Source organism: Lepisosteus oculatus, chromosome 3 (assembly GCF_040954835.1).
Source record: "Lepisosteus oculatus isolate fLepOcu1 chromosome 3, fLepOcu1.hap2, whole genome shotgun sequence".
Classification (NCBI taxonomy): Eukaryota; Metazoa; Chordata; class Actinopteri; order Semionotiformes; family Lepisosteidae; genus Lepisosteus; species Lepisosteus oculatus.
Window position 1 is genome coordinate 14,893,999 of NC_090698.1, and position 21,240 is coordinate 14,915,238.

At 39.7% G+C, this 21,240-nt stretch overlaps 1 protein-coding gene across 7 annotated transcripts in view; it reads right to left on the reverse strand.

Annotated features, from left to right (window-relative positions):
• ccser1 (coiled-coil serine-rich protein 1) overlaps positions 1-21,240 on the reverse strand; it is a 266,374-nt gene that overhangs the window by 202,227 nt on the left and 42,907 nt on the right. For all 7 annotated transcript variants that reach the window (XM_015340413.2, XM_015340415.2, XM_015340417.2 and 4 more), the window contains 2 exons: positions 19,526-19,616; positions 12,128-12,248 (listed from right to left, as the gene is read on the reverse strand). In XM_015340413.2, coding sequence (XP_015195899.2) covers positions 12,128-12,248; positions 19,526-19,616 — 212 coding nt within the window. The remainder of the gene's footprint in view (positions 1-12,127; positions 12,249-19,525; positions 19,617-21,240) is intronic.

Genomic DNA, 21,240 nt, shown 5'->3' on the forward strand with positions numbered 1-21,240 from the left:
TAGCCTGACTAGAAAAGATACGCCATGTCATGTCAAAACAACAGGGATGTATTTGATAATCTTGCTAAAACCATTACTGGCAAAGTCATCATAAAAACAGTATGGATGTGAAAATGTATAGTACTGGCTCTATCCAAGTAGGAAACATGTAGGAAGGGACATGCTCTGCCGACTTGTAGGCAGTCAGTTACCAGAATGTGTTATCCCTGGACAGACCGGTAGCACACTTTTAAACCTGTTGCTTTTCTTTCACATTTTAACTTTCATTTCATGTTCAACCCAAAAGTGTGCTCAACAACCCGTTAACATACATTTCTTTCCTGATTGATACTAGAAATTGGGGTGACACTGTGAGTTTAACCGAATCCCCTGCATGAGCACAGGGACAAAACAAAAGACTTTTTCCAATTTCATTTCACCAACATAAAACAGGAGAACAGGACACTACGTTAAGGCTTAGTGCTTAACACTTAAGCCTTAACACTTTTTTATCTTGGGAAACAAGTACAATTACAATTCTGTTCATCACTTCAGGGGAATGTGATTTTGTATTTTGTGTAAGGAATTTGTCGAGAACCTGAATCCAGCAGCTATGCAACAGGCCAAGCAGAAATTAACCTTGGATTTTTATATGACTAGTTACCTTTTTATTCCCTAGAATCCCTCAACCACAGACCTGAGTTTCTGCAGTGAAGAGTAAAATCAAACCATGCAGAATGACGCTTGAGCAAAAGAAAACTTTCCATCACAAATACTGAATACACTTTAACCTTGACATTCGGACTCTATTAACACTACAGACTGCAGGCCTGTGCAGAAGAGAAAAAATGTAACATCTCAGGATCAAATGAGCACCGCAGTTTCGAACGGCCAATGCACTACCTAAGCGTGTACGTTGTCCATATTCACAACAGCAGAATAATAAATCTTTCCATGATTAAATGGGACCACTCTGATACTTCTTTAGTCCTTTGTGCAGCACACAAGCATAATGTCCTTGTGTTCAGGATCATCCACGCCCTCGGGCTCCCTGTTCACAAATCACTTCACCAGTTGCCAGTGTCTGAGGAGAGCTGCGCTCTATTAATATCACAGGTTACTGACACTGTTTCGGCAACATTTTCCTGCACCTCTATGTTTTAAAGAGGTTAAATAGCTTAGGTGGTGAATACCAAATAAATATTCATTTGCAATAAGGAATCCCAGGAGAAACACTCCACACAGTTACTTAAAATATATTACAGGCAATTCTCTACATTATTGTTGCTTTTTTGCCCGTGCACACCCTTTTACCCAGGAAGAGTTGAAGGTTCAGCATGAACCTACAATGCAATGAATGGGCAGGATATTTTTTTAATGTTTGCAAACATGAGCTTCAATGCTCATGCCTCCACAATGGGACCACATCTGCCAGGAAAGCTAACTGTCTGGTCAATCAGCCAATGAGAACGCACCTTGCTGAAATTCTCACATCTATCAAATACGTCTATCAATTTGAGGAGCCCCCAGACAGACACACCTCCCTCTGCTTCATCTAATACAGATTTTACAGCACTTTCTTGAACTTTTGCTCTGCTACGGTCACGTAAAAATGAGGCTGTGTTGAATATTGCTTAAAAACAAGCTTTCTTAGCTTGTTTCATGACGGAACGTAATGGCAATTTAAAACTCCAGTCTGCCACATTCTTTATTTCAACTGCACTTTTCGAAATGATTGAAACACTTGATGAGCTAGGCAAAACCACAAACCCAATTAAATGTTTTTTTATTATTATTTTCCATTTGTGCGTGGAAAATAATTAATAATACTCAAAGCAAGCTGTTTTTGCAATGCCTTCCATTTTCTGAATAAAAATGCAAATTCCTTAATAATTACAAGCAGTTAAATGAGATACAGCTGCACAGAATGTTTTGCAATGAAAAGAAGATTAATAAATTCCCATCATTCATTAAAACGGGCTGCCATAAAATAGAAATCATGGAAACTGCAAAATGTGAACAGGATATAAAAGATATCTTAGCTTATTATTCAATAAACAGCTCTCACTCCACTTCAAACAGACAATGAAATTGTCAACATCAGGGTGAGAATATTAATAGGTTCACTGAAACCAGCCTGTGTTTATGAGACTGTTGCATGTAGCTTCCTTTCTCCCTCTAACACAATGAGAGACCTTACATATTTAAATGATCAAACCACTGCTTTCATTTCTATTATGAAAAATTCTTCCTGCTGTTTATACTTCATGCTATAAATATTTGAATGCTACAAGTCAAAATATACATTTATGGTATGAATAATCTACTTCACTCCTCTTTTACTACCTTGACACATGGTAAGTGACTCCATACTTACAGACTGTTAGCAGGATTGACATTGGACCAGTTAATGTGAGATATTTTGCGAGGTTTTGGCACTGTTAAGGAAATACTTTGCAGTTTAAAGTTATTTTCTACTTTTTGCCACAGTGCTGTGACAACTGTTTTAATCATTTGTTTCTGCAGACAATACCAATTGAAAACACCAATTCCACATGATGTATAGGCAAACCAGGCACTATCAAAACCCTATTTTAAAATTTATAGCAACTGGCATTTCTACAGTAGGTACTCTAAAGATTCTGTGACATCATCCTCCTATCCTGGTAAAAAGGATATTTTGGGTGAAGCATTCACACAAAATACTGGGAATAGAATATAATTTTTAAGATCCAAACCTGTGATAATGTTCCTGATGTGTTTCATTATGAGTCAACTACTTTTCAATGTATTTTGGAGACAGACAGAATACTTGAGACCACATCTTTAGATAATTGTTAAGATGCACATCATCATAATGGAGATCATGTTAGAAATATACATGCATTATGCATTAGTTGCATTCTTCACTAAGAATATAGTGTCCAGTTTTGGTTATCATGCTACAAGAACAATATTGCTGATGAAGAGGCTACAGAAAGGACAGTAACCAGTCTTATTCATTCCTGGTCTTCAGAACTCAAGACACACTCAGACAGATGAAGTGAACTGAACATTTGTAGCCTGGAACAGAGAAAATTATGTGGGGAACTTGATTCAGGCTCTTAAACTCCTGACAGTCTCACTCAGGGGATCTTCTTTAGATCAGCAGCAGGACCTTGGGAAACCTGTGGAAATGAGGCTTATTGCCATTTAAACAGAAAGCAGAAGACACACGTCTTTACACAGAGGATAGTGGGAGTCTGGAATCATCCCTAGTCATGTGGTTGAAGCCAGCTTTGTATGACTCTTACAGAAAGGGATACATTGTAATCTTAGATCATAAAGCTATTTGCAACAAAACCAGATGGCTTCTTCTCAAATCCTTTTATATATTCTTATACTCTAATTATTCAATTATATTCAAACTCTATTTGTACTGATTATACATTTACACAATATTTCAGTAACTGTAAAATCCTAAATAGCCAAAGCGACAAAGCCTGACACTCAAACATATGCTAATCCTCGTCTTCAAGTTTCACATCATTTAACATTTTGAGAGGTACTGCAAAAACAATTATCGGGGTTCTGAACCAAGCAGTGGCACAAGAAACATCTGTTAAAGAATGATTGTAAACTCCAGTGTTTATGTTCTTTGCTCCCAAGCGCATGTGGTTTTGATGTCTAAAGGACTCTACTCTCTTTTTAAAGCCCCTCTTGGGGCCAGGACTGGAAACTACAGTCAGGACTCAATTTTTTTTAGCCCCGGGCAATCAAGAAAATCCTGGGGAATCTCCTACGTTCTTGAACTGGATACTTAGGGACTCTTGACTCACAAACACAGAATGAAAGCAATTTTCATCAGCCATCTGCAGCACACAGAAGTTAAACAATGTCAATCTGATGCTGTATCAAAAGAGACACATTCTGTATAACTTCCTTTTGTTTGAAAGGGAAATGGAGTCCTTTTCAAATTATAACCTGGCAAAGTTGGATACCAGCTTAGCAAACAATAGACAACTGTGAAATTGCCAGGGCAAGGTTCACTATAAGATTAAACGAAGTCTACCACCAGCCTTCCTTGTTTATTAGTTTTTTGCAGATAAAAGCCAGCGGAGTCCCTCATCCATCCTATTATTTAAGATGGAAAGATTGAGGAACAGTTGGAATAGCAGACAACTAGTAAAAATAACTATTCACTCTTTAGAGTCCATCAAATTGCAGTTTAATCGACATTTAACGGACATTTACAGAGGCTGTTGCAGGAACATTACAATCTTCAGATTAGAACTTCATGTCAAGCATTTAGATATACCAGCTTTCCTTTCACTGAGACAGCTGCAGGTGATGACTTATTATAGCAATTGAAAAAGAATCTGACTAGCACGGTGACGGCAAAAAACCATCACATGGGATCCTGGGCTTGATTCAAGTTTACATGTACACCCCCAGGCCCGGAGGGTTTGACCCTGGCTGCTCTGGTTTCTTCCCACCTCCCAGAGACAAGCTGGCTAAGTTTACTGGTGTCTCGAAAGGACCAAGGACTGGTGTCCTCGTGTGTGTGTTTGTGTGCAATACGTCCCAGAAGCCATCCCGAGCATTCTGAGGAAAGAATACAATCCAAGGTCTTGCCATCTCTTCCCAATACTGCAAGACAACACTATACATTGTCCCATGTGTAAGGTGAGGAATGTGGGTGCAGAGACGACAACACAGAGAGGAACATTAAAGATAAGCTACTCCCCCAACAATTTAACTAGTTAAGCAGACGTATATGGGTGACACTGTTCATAAATTGGTCCTCTTTCTTTCCAGAAGGGAAATGTGTTGCAAAACTGCAAGACTGTAAGAAGCTTTCTTGACAAGAGGAGGCTATTTAGCTCATCAAACTCATCTTGCTTTTCATAATTAATTGTCCCAAAGATCTCATCCAGACATTTCTTCAAAAAAGTCAGGCTTGTGGCTTCCACATCATGTCTGGGCAGCTTGTCCCAGACGCCCACAACTCTTTCTCTACAAAAGAGCCCTTGGTTCTCAGTTTTAAATGCACTTACACATAGATTCCTCTTATGTCATGTTTTACTACTGATTTTGAAGGAATCCATAGAGTTGACTTAGTCGACACCTTGAAAAACTCTGAATACTTGGCACTCAAACTTTTGTACATCAGAAGAGTAATGAGCCACTGTTTGTGAACATTACGTCTGTTAAGTCTGATGTATTTTACATCTCCATGCCAATGTTCAGTTCACTCAAGCATCGTTCAGCAGCTTAGTGGTGTGTAGGGAGCTTCCCTTACATCTTTTTAATGAGATCAAATAACAGAGTTCTGGTGCGCCTTTCAGGAAGGATCCAGGGCAGAAGAGAAGCAAGGGATTCTGGGCAACACAAAGCCATCTTCAGAGATACCAGCAGTGCATACTGGATATTATTCTACATAATTATACAGTTTGTGGGCAGGGCAAAGCAGAGCTCCCTCTCCTTCAGATTTGTTCTCATAAGCAGAGGTAGGCAACAATCAGGAATCGGATTGCTGATTTCAAGAGGGCAGCCAGCATGTGGCAGGGCTAATCAGGATTACTGTACGCCCTCTGAGTTATCCACATGGGACGAAATATTTCTTTTAGACACGCTTAATCTGGCCATATGGTGCAGAACCGCCCTTTGGTAAAGACAAATCTGCTCCTACCTCAGAGAACCCGAACAGAATACTGCACAGCTCATGTGTGCTATAACAAGGACACTATTGCCCCCTGCTGTGGGAAGCTGACAAAAGGAGAAGACCCCTTCGGGTTGTGGTTTATGAGCTGTAAATGTGACTGCAACACGAACTCCAGTAAAGTTGCTCATACAGCACATGAAGTCATAGCATGCGATTCTCTTTATGGTGCAGAGGCTGCTGTGAATAAAGCTTGTCCCTTTTCAATTCCTGCCACTATCTTTTATAACTGTTAATACCCAACAGCTATTGATTTAAAGCAGTCACTTCGTCCGGTTTGCCCATTTCTCTCCCTTGTCATTACATGGCCAAAAGCAGGTGTTTGATTAAGGGACACTGGTTCACACTGCTGTGTCAACAACAACAACCACCCAGAGTCCATGTTTCAGTAAACTAGAAGCCAAATCATGGTTCCCATTCTGTGATGCCTGGGTTTCCTTCAGAAAGATACAAACTAATCTTACTACAGAAACCAGAACACAGACTCTGAGCTATTTATTATTATAAAAAAACACATTTCAAAACAAAAAGTCAATGCTGACACTCAATGTTTTAGCAGACATGCCAGCTGCCACTGAATTGAAAATGGGTATCTAATTTTCCACCATTATTTTTTTTTCTATGAAACGCAATGCATGGTCCTGCTCAGAGCACTAAAGCACAAGAATAATGCTGCTTCCCTTTCAAGCTGAGGGAGTGAAAACTCCGCTCGAGAAGCGAATCTCAGATCTTCTCATTAAAGCAGAAATTCAATTACTTTAATAATGTCATTAGAAAATGCCCTGCATGCAGCGTGATAAAGGCGCCGTTCTGTCATGTACAAATTGCAGCAAGTGTCAGGAGAGAACCAAGAAGGCCCTCGACACCTCGGGTATCCAGACTGGAAGAAACACTACAGAAATGGACTGGGAAAGCCACGACTATGAGGTGGTCTGGTATAAAGAAGAAAATACTGAATATGATTCAGTATTTTCATGATTCACCTGAGATCAAAATGCACGGTCCTACTGCATTACCAAAACATTGTATTCTCATCATACAAAAAGTAAATGCAGACCTTGTTCTGCAAAACCCTTCTCACAATTGATTGAAGAAATTAAGAAATGAAAACCTTGTATACAGCAACTACAGGGAAAGCATGTTCTGAAATAGCAGGGATCTTTCTCATCCCAACACTACACACCCCTGATAGTCGCTTAGGCATGTAATAATAGAATTATAGCATTATTGCCGGCAGCTGTTCTCATTAATAGAAGCCGCTATATGAAATGCTCACAATGAGGTCTCCCCGTTCATCCCAGAAACATGGCTAAGGTGCAAACCTTCTCTTCAAACAAGAGAATAACTTTTCATCACGGGCCTTAATTCAGTGAGCCAGAACCATCACAGGCCCCACCTGAACCTACAGCTCCGCGGGCAGAACTTCATCATTCGATCCGCTGTAGTCCCGGAAATGCTGCATCCACTCATCCTCAAGAGAATCTTTCCTCTATTCCACCAATTATTCCTCTCACAGGGTATGGCAATGAGAAAAAAAAACTCAGAGAAGGAGGAAATGGAGGAATCTCCGGTGGAAAATCAGAGACCACACTATCTTAACAGAGAAGCCAAAAAAATGTTTTAAATGTAATATGAGTAGGTCATAAAACAGGGAGGAAAGGGAGTAGCTACCCAGATAGACTCTAAACCTGAAGATTTTTTCCCAACTATTTCACCAACTAGGCCTAAAGGTTTGAAGACTCAAGGCTCTCATGCTTACCCCGTTGACGGCTGGGAAATCGGCATCCTGATGGGGCATTTCCAACTGGACCCCGAAGCAAATGTTGAAGAAGGTGTCCCAAAATGAGAGAAAGGACTGGGATCAACTCAAGCCCCTTCTGATGTTTGCTATCAGGAAAGTTCTCCGTGCCACAATGGGGTTCTCTCCATTCAAGTTACTTTATGGGAAACATCCCCATGGAATTCATGGAATTGCTCGAGAAGCCTTGGAAAGTAGAGAATTTGTTTAATATTCTCTACTATGTGAACAAATTTCAAGAGAGACTCACTCAGCCAAAACTGCCTGTGGAGGAGCACTTTAAGAAAGCACAGGAAAGACAGCAGCAAAATAACCACACTGTGCAGCCTTTAAACCTTTAAACCAGTGGACTAGGTGATGCTATTGTTACCAAGCCCTAAGTGCAAGCTTAGGGCTTAGACACTGCATCCCTCTTATGCCTCAGCCTACCTTGACAACCTGGTGATATTCAGTGAAGACTAGGACTCTCACTTGGAACACAGGCTGTACTCACCTCCACGCATTCAGAGCTCCCGACACAGATTTAAATGAGTATACGGACGCGGTCACCAGCTATATTAAATACTGCACCGACGTTTGTGTACCAGAAATGAAAATTAGGTCATTTCCCAATCAGAAACCGTGGTTCAACCACGACATTCGCAATAAAATAAAAGATAGATCCACCGCGTTCAAATCGGGGGACAAAGAGCTGTACAAGAAATCACGGTATGCATTAGAAGAAGCCATAAAACGCGCCAAACGGAGCTACAGAGTGCAGCTTGAAATGCAGTGCGCTGACACCCGGAGGCTGTGGCAGGGATTACAGTCAATCACAGGCTACAAGGGCTGCAGCCAGGAGATTAACACGAACAACGCATCCCTGCCTGACGAGCTGAACCACTTCTATGCCCGCTTTGATGCTCTGAACACGGGCACTGCTGAGAAGACCCCAAGCGTGCAGGGCAAGTTTGTTCTGAAACTCTCAGAGCAGGACGTGCAGAAGACTCTGAGCAGGGTAAAAATCCGTAAGGCTGCAGGGCATGATGGGATACCACCTCGCATCCTGAGGACATGTGCAGCCCAGCTGGCCACAGTGTTTACAGACATCTTTAACTCCTCCCAGTCACAGTCCATGGTCCCCACCTGCTTTAAAAAAACCACTATTGTTCCAACCCCCAAAAAGACAAAAGTGACATGCATGAATGATTACCGCCCAGTAGCATTAACATCTGTGGTGATGAAATGCCTGGAGAAGCTGGTGTTGTCACACATCAACTCCTCCATCACAGAGTCCCTGGACCCCCTGCAGTTCGCCTACCAGAACAACAGATCAGTGGATGATGCTGTCTCCCTGGCTCTGCATACAGCCTTGGAACACCTGGACACTAAGAACTCGTATGTGAGAATGCTGTTTGTGGACTACAAATCAGCATTCAATTCCATCATACCCTGTCAACTGGTGACAAAGCTCAGGGGATTAGGTCTGTGCAACTCTGTCTGCAACTGGCTGCTGGACTTTCTTATCGAGAGACCACAGGTGGTGCGGATAGGCAATAAAACATCAACACCACTCACCCTGAGCACTGGAACCCCACAAGGCTGCTGTCTGAGTCCAAGGTTGTACTCCCTATTTACTCACGACTGCACAGCAAGACACAGTAATAACCGCATCATCAAGTTTGCCGATGACACCACTATAATAGGACTGATCAGTGATGATGACGAGTCCACTTACAGGGATGAAGTTGTACAGCTGCTTAGGTGTCATAGCAATAACCTGGACTTGAACATAAAGAAAACGAAAGAGCTAATAGTGGACTTTCGGAGACACAGGCCCCACACTCACAGCCCACTCAGTATTGATGGAACGGAAGTGGAAACAGTCACCAGCTTTAGGTTTTTGGGAATTCACATCTCTAAAGATCTAACCTGGACTGTGAATACTGACTCTATCATGAAGAAGGCTCAGCAGCGCCTTTATTTCTTGAGGTGCCTCAAGCGATGGGGGATGCCAATACAGTACATGTGTTGGTGAACTTCTACCGCTGCACTATCGAGAGCGTCCTCACCAACGGGATCACCGTGTGGTATGGCAACACCTCTTCGCGAGAAAGAAAGGCACTGCAGAGAATGGTCAATATGGCCCAGAAGATCATCGGCTGCGGTCTCACCGAGATTAAACAGCTCTATGAGGTCCGCTGCCGTGGTAGAATTCTGGCCATCACAGAGGACAGTCACCACCCAGGGCATGAGCTCTTCACCCCACTGCCCTCAGGCAAGAGATATAAGAGCATACGGACACTTACCACTAGATTCTTCAATAGCTTCTATCCACAAGCAGTGAGACTGGCGAACACATTTAGCCACCCCCCTCGGACCACACCTACACCATCACCATCTATCTCATTATAATTTATTTATTGTACGTCTCCAGTCATTGTTTACATGTCTGTATTGTTTACATTCAAACTGTCTGCATGTTTACTTGCGCATCGTCTATTGTTTGTTTGTACATTGTCTTGATGCACTGCACTTTGTTTTGTTTTTTACACTTGTTTCACAATCGAGAGACTTTCTGTAAGTAAGAATTCCATTGTACCAGTACCGGTTACATATGGCAATAAAGTTCAAGTTCAAGTAGAAGCTGGCTTGCACATAAACCCAGTGAAAAGCTTCTCCTCGACCCACTATCTGGGTTACACTGTGGGGGGTGGACAAATTCGACCCAGGGAAAGGTCATCCATGACTGGCCAGTACTAAGGACAAAAACTCAGGTGATGCCCTTCCTGGGTCTGGTCTGGTGGTGGAGCACAGAAATGCCGATGTCCTCACTAGAGTCCACTGTCTGGCCACTTAAAAGATAACCGACTTGCGCTGGGGTGAAGGATATGTGACAAAGCAGATATCTTTTTTGCTCTGATACTCAGCTAGATACTGCTAGAGGACCCAGGAAGACAAGAAATGCGGCTCCACTCTCACCTCCCCGACAGCCTTGTGGGCATGCAATAACAGCATCACTGCCAGCAGCTCTTCCCCTTAACAGAAGCAGATAAATCAGATGTTCGCACGGATGTCTCCCTGTTTGCCCCACAACCATGCCAGTAGCAGCTCAGCTAAGGTGCAAACGTTCTCTTCCAACAAGAGAATAACCTTTCATCACCAGTCTTAACGCTCCTCTTTGAAATTAAAAACATGGACAGAGCGATTCCCCACCGGCGTTTTCTCTTTTCCGGAGATATTGAGTCTAAAGCTGGCAAAAACCATAGAAAAAAAGTTCCACGAAATATCACAATGTCCAAAGACCAAATTATTTGTGCACATATCATATCAGCAGTGAGAGACATGATAGAATTGTGTCTGGAGATCAGAGTCAGCGAGGCATGGTGGATAGCACTATAACCAAGGCTAAAGTGATTTTTTTGCATTTGTATTTTTAGAAAACTCCTTCAAAATCAGGCTACTGATTGTGAAAAAGTGTATTACAGATCAAAACCACAGGAACACCTGGGGAAATTCTAACTAACTTGTAAAGATATAAATTACAGTGTAATTAGTTAACCTGATATGCAGTATAGTGCCGCAGTGCAACATTCAAAGAAACAGAGATTAATTTACATCACTACTATATGTAAATCTGATAACACAGATTCCTCCCATCTGTTTAATTTTACAAGGCAGCTAAAAACAGAGGTTTACAGTAATTTATATTTTCAGAAATGGTTGAGTTTAAGACTCTTTTGGAGGACTTCCCAGCTGACAGAACTACTGTACATATTAGAAATGCAACTGAATGACTTTTTCAGGCTGTATAAATGTAAGATTAAAAATATGAAGCATATATAGTAGTGCATTATGTTATTAAAGAATATCTAAAACTCCTGGCTTCTGCATGTAATTTTGCTTCATGCAGCAGTGGTAAACTTTGTGATCCTTCAAAAGCTGTAAGTGAAGGAATTTTAGATTTGTGGCTCATTATGGTTTTATGTTGTCATGTAAAACCCCCCCAAAAAAAAAAACCCTCAGTTGCAGCAAAGGCTAAAATAAAGTGTCTGAATACATCCACACCAGGCTGTTGCTCTATAAGAATATAACACATTCTGGGCAAATGAACAGCAAAGTGGTAACACAAGACGAGCTGTCAGGAGAGATGCAAATAATTCAGCAAACTCTGCTGGCCTGACAGCAAGACTTCTTTAGAGACCAGGCTCCATGTCAACACGATAAATTGCAACACTGCCAGAGCAACAATCCTGCCAATCGTGAAGATCACTAAGAAGAAAAAGAAAAGATTCCTTCCCACCGAGAACACAAAAGGCCGATGCACAAAGCAATATCAAAGAGTCAGGCAGCAGACTGAAAACCACGAGGACATGCGCACGCTGCTTTCTTCAAATGCAGGGTGGCAGAAGTAGGCTCAACCTGCAGAACCCTGATAGGAGCACTTGAGCGTTGGCCCAGTTCCTGTGAAATCCTTACAGATGTCAAGCACACAGGCTTTGCAGATCAGTTACATCTTTAGCAGAGTGTGCCCAGTGCAGTTACGAGCTATGGGAGAATGAAATATCTGGTCAGATGAATAATTGAAAGCGCTTTTTCTCAGACACACACAACGGCATGCATGACAAATAAGGGCCTTTTGCTGGCATGCAGGGACAGGAGAGACATACCCGAGAGACGACTCCATGGCTTTCACGTCCCTGCCTGGGATCTTGTCAGCAGAGGCCTCCATGGGAGAATGCATTAGTGCCAGACAGGATGCAATTGACTGGCTGGAGTCCTCTCTGGAAACTGCAAGTGAAACCCAAACAGTGTATAAATAGCCACGCAATCGTAATTCCCGTTAGAAAACCAAGCACGCATACAATGCCAAAATAACAAAAACAAAATGAGCAAAAGACATTTGTGTCAATACAAATCACTAAAACCAAAAAAGCTGCATTTTTTGCAGTCTTTAGCTGTCAGTGCTTCCTGTCGTGATCAGACCAGCTACAGTATGGTACAACAAACGTGTGTTCATTATAAACAGCCCGTGGGAAATGAGGTGGAAATTGCTTAATTAGACTGAAGGTGGGATTCTGCAGGTCATCTCCACAAAAATGCTTTGTAGATGCCCATGTTTTGCTCTGGTAATCTTTTTGTTTTCAAAATGATATTGTTAATGTGTTTTTACCAACCTGCACTGAAACATACCAATGAATCACAGAGAAAACTGCTGTGTTCTACTGAAGCTGGTCCAAAGTGTTGTTTTCATACAAGCATTTCAAGCTAATATGTAGCTATAGCTCTAATTAGTTACATGTATAACCATAGAAAACATATCATGTCAGTCGCAAGACTTATTTTTATCTGTACGCTGAAGGGCAATACAACTTTCACCATATACCAACAATTTTCCCCCAGGAGTTTTCATTAAGGACAATACTGGTAACTAACAAGACACAAATTTAAAAATATTATTTTAACAAGTTAAAAATATACTTTAAGACACTGCCTACATACAGTATATAAAGACTTAAAAATGAATTGTAACTATGCCCTTGAATTGATCTTTTCAATTAAAGATGATAATAAGGTAGTTTTTAGAAAGACTCAGGTACTTCATAAGTTGCATGATGTAAGATACAAAGGGTTAAAGAAATTAAAAAGGCATGCATGCCTTTATCATTTTTGTTTTGTCCCAATAAAAAGAATGGAAGAGAAGTTTAATTAATTATTTCTTATGGATATGGATTCTCTCTACGCAGAAGTTAAGCTGCACACAAATAGCATCTTGAACAAAATATGAGTTACTTACCTGAATTTAATTAATGAGAAAGTGTTTCTAATTTATTTACCATGAATTCAGCTTCACTTCCCAACCACTCTATCTGTAATTATCATATTTGTTTAACAATTGCTTATTAATGATATTTATTAATTAATACAGTACATTTATGATTTAAAAATGGAATGTCAGCACATTCTTGTCTTTTTAGCAATTAAAAACTGTTGTTTTCTTTCAGCCTGATATGCTAATTAAACTTAATGAGGTTTCCACATAATGTCTAATCAAACACACATGAGGTTCAAAACGGACTTTTGATATATAAATCATGTGATTTTGGCCAGAGGGTTACTGCTAACGAAAGATTCTGAATTCCAAATGAAAGTCATTTATAAAGGTCAGGCTGGACAGTTAAAATAAAATTAAAACTAAAATAAAGAAAAGGTTTTTTTTTAGGTTTTACCAATACATTATGGTTAGGACTATGATATGAAAAAACTACACAAATTATAGTTCTTCTTATTACTCTGAAGACAAATTGTTGGAAAGAATATCAGAGATGCATTTTTGCTTTAAGGAAAAGTATTTTAAAATGTGAACATTGTACAAAGACTTAAGGTGCAAAATAAGAGCCATTTATGCAAAAGAACAATAAGATTTTCTCAAAAGACGTAGTGAAAAGAAAGTCTGAACTTGTCTCCACTTCATGCAGAGCTGTAATTTCAGTGGTTTGTATTAGTATTATTATAAAGTATAATATTAAGAATATAAGTATTATTTCTAGTGGTGGCAACAATAATGGAAATTATTATAATGTTTTCATCTTTATAATAATCACATTTGCTTGGTAGTAGTGGTATTTGTAATATAAGAAGAGCTGGGGCTCAAGCATATTATAAATGTATTACAGTTTTGAATGTGCTGGAATTATTGCTGATTAAGTGACAATTTAATACAGAAATTGAAAGTTTATTAATTTGCTTAAAGTGTATTTTTCAGAATTACAATAACAGATACCAAATAAATAAATTACAGCCAAAATAATTCAACAGCTAACCCTTCAAGTGAGTCAGTAGAGCTGTCTTTGTGGGATTTCTCAAATTTCAAATTTAATTGTTCAGTAACCTGTTGAGCACGCTGCTGAAGAACACATGACTGTGTCCAAGATTAGCTGAGAAAATGTGTACGAAAATGGGGGAGGTTTCCAGTGCTGTATGCCACTCATTCTGGCACTGCGGGCCAAACAGAACTAGCTCAAGCATCAGGAGTTTTAAGCAGATCAATTGTTTTACAGATGGGTTAAACTGCAGTCCTGCTACCTTCAGTGCTTCCAAGCAGTATGTAAAAGACGAGTCACATTTCCTGTTAATGTAAGGGGAGAGGAGTTAGTTCTCTTAAGGCAATCAGAGCCCTACAGTCTGTTCAATGGTAGATTCGTGTAACAAACGCGCTGTGTATTGAACAGGTACCTGTGCAAGGTCAGCAGCCCATCCTGATTCATACAAATAATCTATTGGTAAAAGGCAGTAAACTGATGTGTTTAGGAGACATAAAAAGGGAAACTGAAATTAAAGAAAAACAAGTTCAGACAGGCCAAAACAGCATGCTCCTTTCCACAAAGACTGATGGCTGCCTAGAGGATGCTGCCCAGCCTCTATATGTTAAGAAAACTGGTTTATGTACAGTAGCTTCTCACACTTCTCAGGAGGGAAACGCTGCCAACGTTATGAATCTTTCAGATCCATCTGCAGTCACCACTTGGCTAACGTAATACCTTCAAATTAAAACCCCCAAATTGGGGGAGGGGGGAGAACAAAGTATTACCCTATTCTTTTCTTTAACCATACATCCTTTGCTTTGCACTCCTTCCTAGGACTCTCCAGTTGAATGCTCGTGGAAGCAGTTCATCTGCAGCAGGAGATAAGAGCACCTGACCTGACCCTGCCTGAATGGGAGGCAGAATTACAGCACCTGTGCTCTTATCTGCTCTAATGCTCTAATGCCACACATGGTGCCCCCTTTCCTGCTCCAGCACTGAGACGCACTGCTGTCTCTCTCACCCGCTGGCCCGCTGCTCTCCAGCCCCTGCAGCCTGCGGTTTCTAATACCTTCACACACTGCACTATTATATTCCAGTGCCACTCAGAACGGGAGGTCTGCTCCCTTTGAAGATTTCATTATTTTGCAGCATGGCTTCACTGCTTACCTACAGTAAGGCAAACTTCATTTCATTCACAGCCTGGAAAATGTCTGCATTCAAGAAATTACATTATTATTGATTAATTATAATCAATTCGTTTTAATTCACACTTTTATCCACAGTGCCTTGGTTTTGTACCTATTTCTACAGCTCGGTATTCCTGAAGTCAGTCTAAGTGAAGCACTTAGCTCAAGGATGCAACAGCAGGGTCTCACCTGGGTTTCGAACCCACAATCTTACAGTAACAAGTCCCAAGCCCTGAACTCCAAAACTCACTACTGCCTGATGGATAAAAACCCAAGATGACATGACCTATATCTCAGGAGATATTTAAAAAAAATGATTTTCGTCAGTGTTAACTGTAGAAGACAAAATGTTTGTTTGGACAATAAATTTAAAGCACAAAAAAAACCACAAAGGATAACAGAGCCAAAGACAAAGAGCCACAAGCCTGAACTTTACCTGTCTGTCAGTACCAGGATCAGAAAACAGATCGCATGTCCATGTTATGTAACAAGAAGTGAAAATCAGAGCCATGAAAGTTAATCTAATATTTTGCATTCGGAAATCCCTTAATAATCATCATCAGAAATGAAACAAATGGCATTGTAAGTTTCCAAACAGATTTGAGACAATTACACAGCTGAGCACAGATATGTGAGGCTCCACTGGTATTACAGTATTTGCTGATATTATTCCTTCAATGAAGGGACGTGCTCAGTCTTAATGCTGTTGACCTTTGCCTCCTCGAATTCATTAGTGTTCTTTTGACATTTCTGGCTTTGTAAGATGTGACCACACATTCTTTCTTCTCAGTTGTTTTAGCCCAGCTACTGCTGCTGTTGGTTCCTGCTCCACAGGATTTAAAATAAAATGATTGAACTGACCATTCTCTGAATCTTGTGAAGAAAAATAAGCTTTTGAACTGAAAAACCCATCCATGACCACAGAGCTTCTTACCATATGGAATCATTTTCTGCTCCAGCACTTTTCAATGCATCCATCAAAACACCATGTAACCTATTAAAAATAGCTTTCCCAAAGAGGAATGTCTTCCAAAGCCATAGTCTGAATGGTGCATATGAAATGATGTTACATTATTTGAGCAGATGAATTGCATTTTAAATTCTCCAGTGAATGATACCTTATACCAAGAGGTAAAGGTTTATTAACAGCACTGTGGAGCAGTGGTTCAGTTCCTGGGCTCTATCTGCTTGGAGTTTGTGTGTTCTCTCTGAGTGGGTTTTCTCCAGGTGCTCCAGTTCCCCCTCCCATAGTCCAAAGACATGCTGGTAGATTGGCTCTGGGAGAATTGGCCCTGGTGTGAGCATGTGTTTTTGTATCTGTGTGTGCACTGCAATAGACTGGCGTTCCATCCAGGTTGTACCCTGCCTTGTGCCTGTTGCTTGCCAGGATAGGCTCCAGCTCCCCCAAGACCCTGAATTGGATGAAATTGCTAGGACATGGGTAGATGCTTAAAATATACTTCCTTCCTCAAATCTGCTCATAGAAACATTGTTTGTGCAACATCCTGCAAAGTCCAGAAACTAAAATTATTCTCTTTTGTATGTTCTTCTTTTTGTTGCATAAATTTACTTACCACCTAGTGCTGGAAAAATCACAATCAAAGAGATTCTACATGCCTTTGGCAGATCTTTGAAACACAATGAATGTTCTCATGAACATAGTACACAAATAAGAGATTAAGAGCTCAAAAGAGTGAAAACACAAAGAGTGACACACCTCTGTTCTGAAAATGTCTGGTAAAGGTTCTTATTCAAAGTGCTTAAGAACACAGGAGCATCCAAACTCTTTCTTAACTAGGAGTTGACTGATCCTAGGATCTCATCCAGCCATCATTTGTCTTGTGATCAGTCTGCTACTTTAAGACTTACTGAGTGCACACAACATTTAAATATCCTTCTTAGAAACATCCAGCACTCTCTCGCACTGCTTACACATTGCTAAAGTTCATTGTACTTTGAAGAAAATTAAGAAACTGACTTCAAACCAACTGAATGGTAGGTTTCTTAATGAATGGTAGGCCAACTTAATGTTTTAATATGACTTGATAACATTCAGAACATTTAAGTTTAAGTCATTTGATTAGAAAAAAATGTCTGCATATCTGATCATATTAATACTGGGAATATGGTGATTATTAGGAAAAATAAGAATCACCAGCTGTTCCATTAACCTTAAAGCAAAAAACTGTTCTTTATTGGTCATTGTATTAAAGAAAGGATCACTTCTCTAGAAAGTGTTCAGATAAAAGACGCAAAATTTATACTAGCACTTCAAATCATGTCACAAGAGGTATAAAAGAAAACTGAATCTCAACCTGCAACCCGCCAGCCAGTGAAGTATATCCAATGAATTAAAGTGGAAAACTTTCATTTCCCCTGAAAATGACTGAAGAATATTAGTTAAAACTTCAAAGATAAACCTATATCTATAACCTATCAGAGAACATAACTGGTGCTTGGGATCAATAAGCTACTAACAACAGACGCTAGATGTCCTGACTAGCCTTCACTCTGTAAACCAATTGTACACTGTTAGTTTTTGCTGTTGTTGTGCAAAGGGGGTTGCTAGGTTAAAAGCTTAGTATTTACAAAGAACTAGCTGGAACCTAATGACCTTGGGAGATGTCCATCTTCCAAAGCATAATTAAAATCTCAAATCTATTTGTCAAAGAAGAAGAAAAATTGAAAAAATGTCATTTAAAAGAGTTATGAAGGAAAGGACGGAGTGTCTTTTTGTAATGATGTTTGAGCAGATCGGCTGCCTGTAACCCCTTAGGAAACTCTGACCCATAATATGTCCGTCACTAAAATAAATGATCCGTTTGAAAAGAAGAAGAGGCAAGAAAAAGGGGTCTGTAAATGGTTGATCCCTTTGAAAAGAAGAAGAGGCAAGAAAAAGGGGTCTGTAAATGGTGTGTTGTCCGTGGCATCGCATGGATTTTTCTAGAAATAAAAAGCCTCCAGCACAAAAGATCTACATCTAATCTTTCTAAACTTTCCTGTAGGATAAGCTTGTCCATGTAGAAAGCAAGGCTTCTCAATCAATATTCATATTCTTTTTGTTGATGCTGTCAATGAAACTGTCAGTCACTGGATCAATATTTATTCTGCTGTTGGTTATTTGCTTAGCAATTTTTACATAAATGGAACAAGTTACAGGCTATATAAACAGACATAAGAGCTCGGCTGTTGGAAGCTATGACACATAAAATTATTCCCATGGTTTTCCTTTGCCCTCCTATTCCACAAAGACCCAATGTCTAAAAGAATCACAACGGCTTGCTTCTTTCTCTCCACTCCAGTTGACTGGTTGATGCAATATGTTACAAAATCTCCCAAGCTTTACCACACTTGCATAATTAAGTCTCACATTAGGTGATAAAATTAACTGTTACACACACAAATATATTAATATCTGAGTCAATTTAAACAATGGAGCTGTGGCACATGAAAGGAAGAGAAATCTTTATTATAGAGTAATACAATAAAGTGCAGTGATAAAACAGGATCTCTTTTGAAGAGATCACAAGGCAGAGCTTGCATAAATATTGCAGTGTTTTGTCATATAATTTGAATACTTTTAGTTTTTTTTTTATTGAAAGCCATTTCCAGCTCATACAAAAAGCTATTTATAAGTAATCCCCAGCAGGTGACACATATGATGATTACACTGTAGACTTCCTTGTAATAAGAAAATCTACAAAAAAATCTTGAGAAGCCTAAAACAATAGTGGGAGAATAATAACTATATCTCAGTAGTTCAGCTTTTCAAAAGCCATTCCTTCCCAATTGCTTCTGTTATGTTGAGCCACAGTGTGTCTATATAAAACTTATAGAACAGTGTGGTCTAAGAAAATAACATCATGCATATTCAGAAACAGGATATAGATCTAATCCAAGTAAGAATTACAGCCATTGAGTAAACCCTAGAGCCCTGGAGCTATGCCTCAGCATTGCTAAGGCTTGGAAGCAATTGGTTTGTTTTTTTGTTCTCTATCATTACAGAGGCGAACAGCAGTTGTAACCATGAGGTTAAAAATCTGAAGAGCAGCGATTCTGACTGTTGCTGACTTACCGAAACGATGTCGCTGATCGTCAGAGAAGTCAAGGTCCAGCATGAGGTCATCTTCATCAAGCTCACAGGAGCCAAGGTTATTTAGGACATCCTGTGTCAAAAAAGCAAGATTAGAAAGTGTTCCCTAGATGGAGTTTAATAAACAGTATATGCACTTTTTAGGAAATCAAATGAAACTTGATTAGATTCCAAATGAAACTTGATTAGATTCCTGGTGTAGCAAACAGGCTTGGCGAGCAGGACTGAATGCCTGGGTTTCGATTTTTCTACAGTTTGTCTGAGTTGTGGGTATGTATGTGTGTACATATACTGTACCATTGTGTGTAAGAGTTTGTTTTCAATAAAACTAAAAAAGGAAAAAATAAAGGTGTAAATACAAACAAATTCATATCAATTAAAAATTCTCATTGTTTTAGCAGTTTAGTCAAAATATAATGCAACCATTTTACAGTACAGCAACACTAGCTTGCTAGTTTGTATATTAAATAACTTCACAGATATTTTGAGGAAAAGAATATCAACCCACAAACCTCTTCAACAACCGCATCTTGAAGAAATGCCATGAACATGTTAAATTATTATTTTTATACCAAGAATCAATTCTGGAGGTTTTTGATTACACTTGAAGTGCACCTTTTGCCAGAAAGTACTCAATTCTGACTATGCTTTTACTGTAAGGTGTCAGTTTCTCAATTTGGAAACAATTGTTGAGTTCAATTTGTTTTAATTTAAAGTATTATTCTTAAAAGAACACGAACTGTACAAATTCAAAATTTAAATCGAAACAACTTACACCGCCCTTTTTCAAAATGCCTGTTCTATAAGATGCTGGAGTTCTCAGAGTTTTGCGAAAAATGATTAAATTCAAGAGATGATTCACATGTCCTGATCCAGTCTTTGAGGGTAGAATAAGGCAGGTTTTCCAGGTTTCTTTAAATCACGAACAGCTAAAGACCTTTGAAAAGTGCTAAACTGGTCCAATTAAATTAAACTATGTCATTAAAAGCAGAGGAGGAATGAAAAACCCACAGGCGCTGTGGCTCTCCAGGACTGGAGCTGTGCACCTCTGCTCTAAGCTGTCTGGAAGAACAAGGCTAACGGCAGAAGAGGAGCACTGGTACTGGACACGAAATTACAATCAGTGAATCCACACACCACACACCAGAGTCAGTATGCTGGAATCTGGGTTGAAATGAAAGGTGAAAATGATAAAGATTTGACTGACAATGTGTCACAATGACTCCCACAGACTGCTTCACAATCCGCCAGCAGAATGAGAGAGACGAAATTCATTGCAAGTAAAGGCAAAGTGCCTTTTGTTTGTAGGACCAAAATCGTTTATGGGACAATCACACAATGACTGGCCTAACACTCAGAAGAAAAAAAGAGGATGGCTGGTTAGGTGCTTGATAAGTAATGCTAAAAAACTGGAGCATTGCAAGGACCTCTGGTCTTCACATGTCAAAACTCTCTACCACAGCTAGAGTCACAAGCGTGAGCAGTTTGGGGTAACTCCCACCAGTCATCCAGCCCAAAAACGAGATTTTATTCAAATGTAACAATGGTTTTAAAGCAGCAGTTAATATTCAGATTCAACACATATTCAAATCTACAAGAAGTGTATTAACTACTGCACATTTTGTTTTTGAAGACAAAAGTAACTAGCTGAATCAAACCTGCACTGAACCTAATTGCCTTGTTATGAACCTGTCATC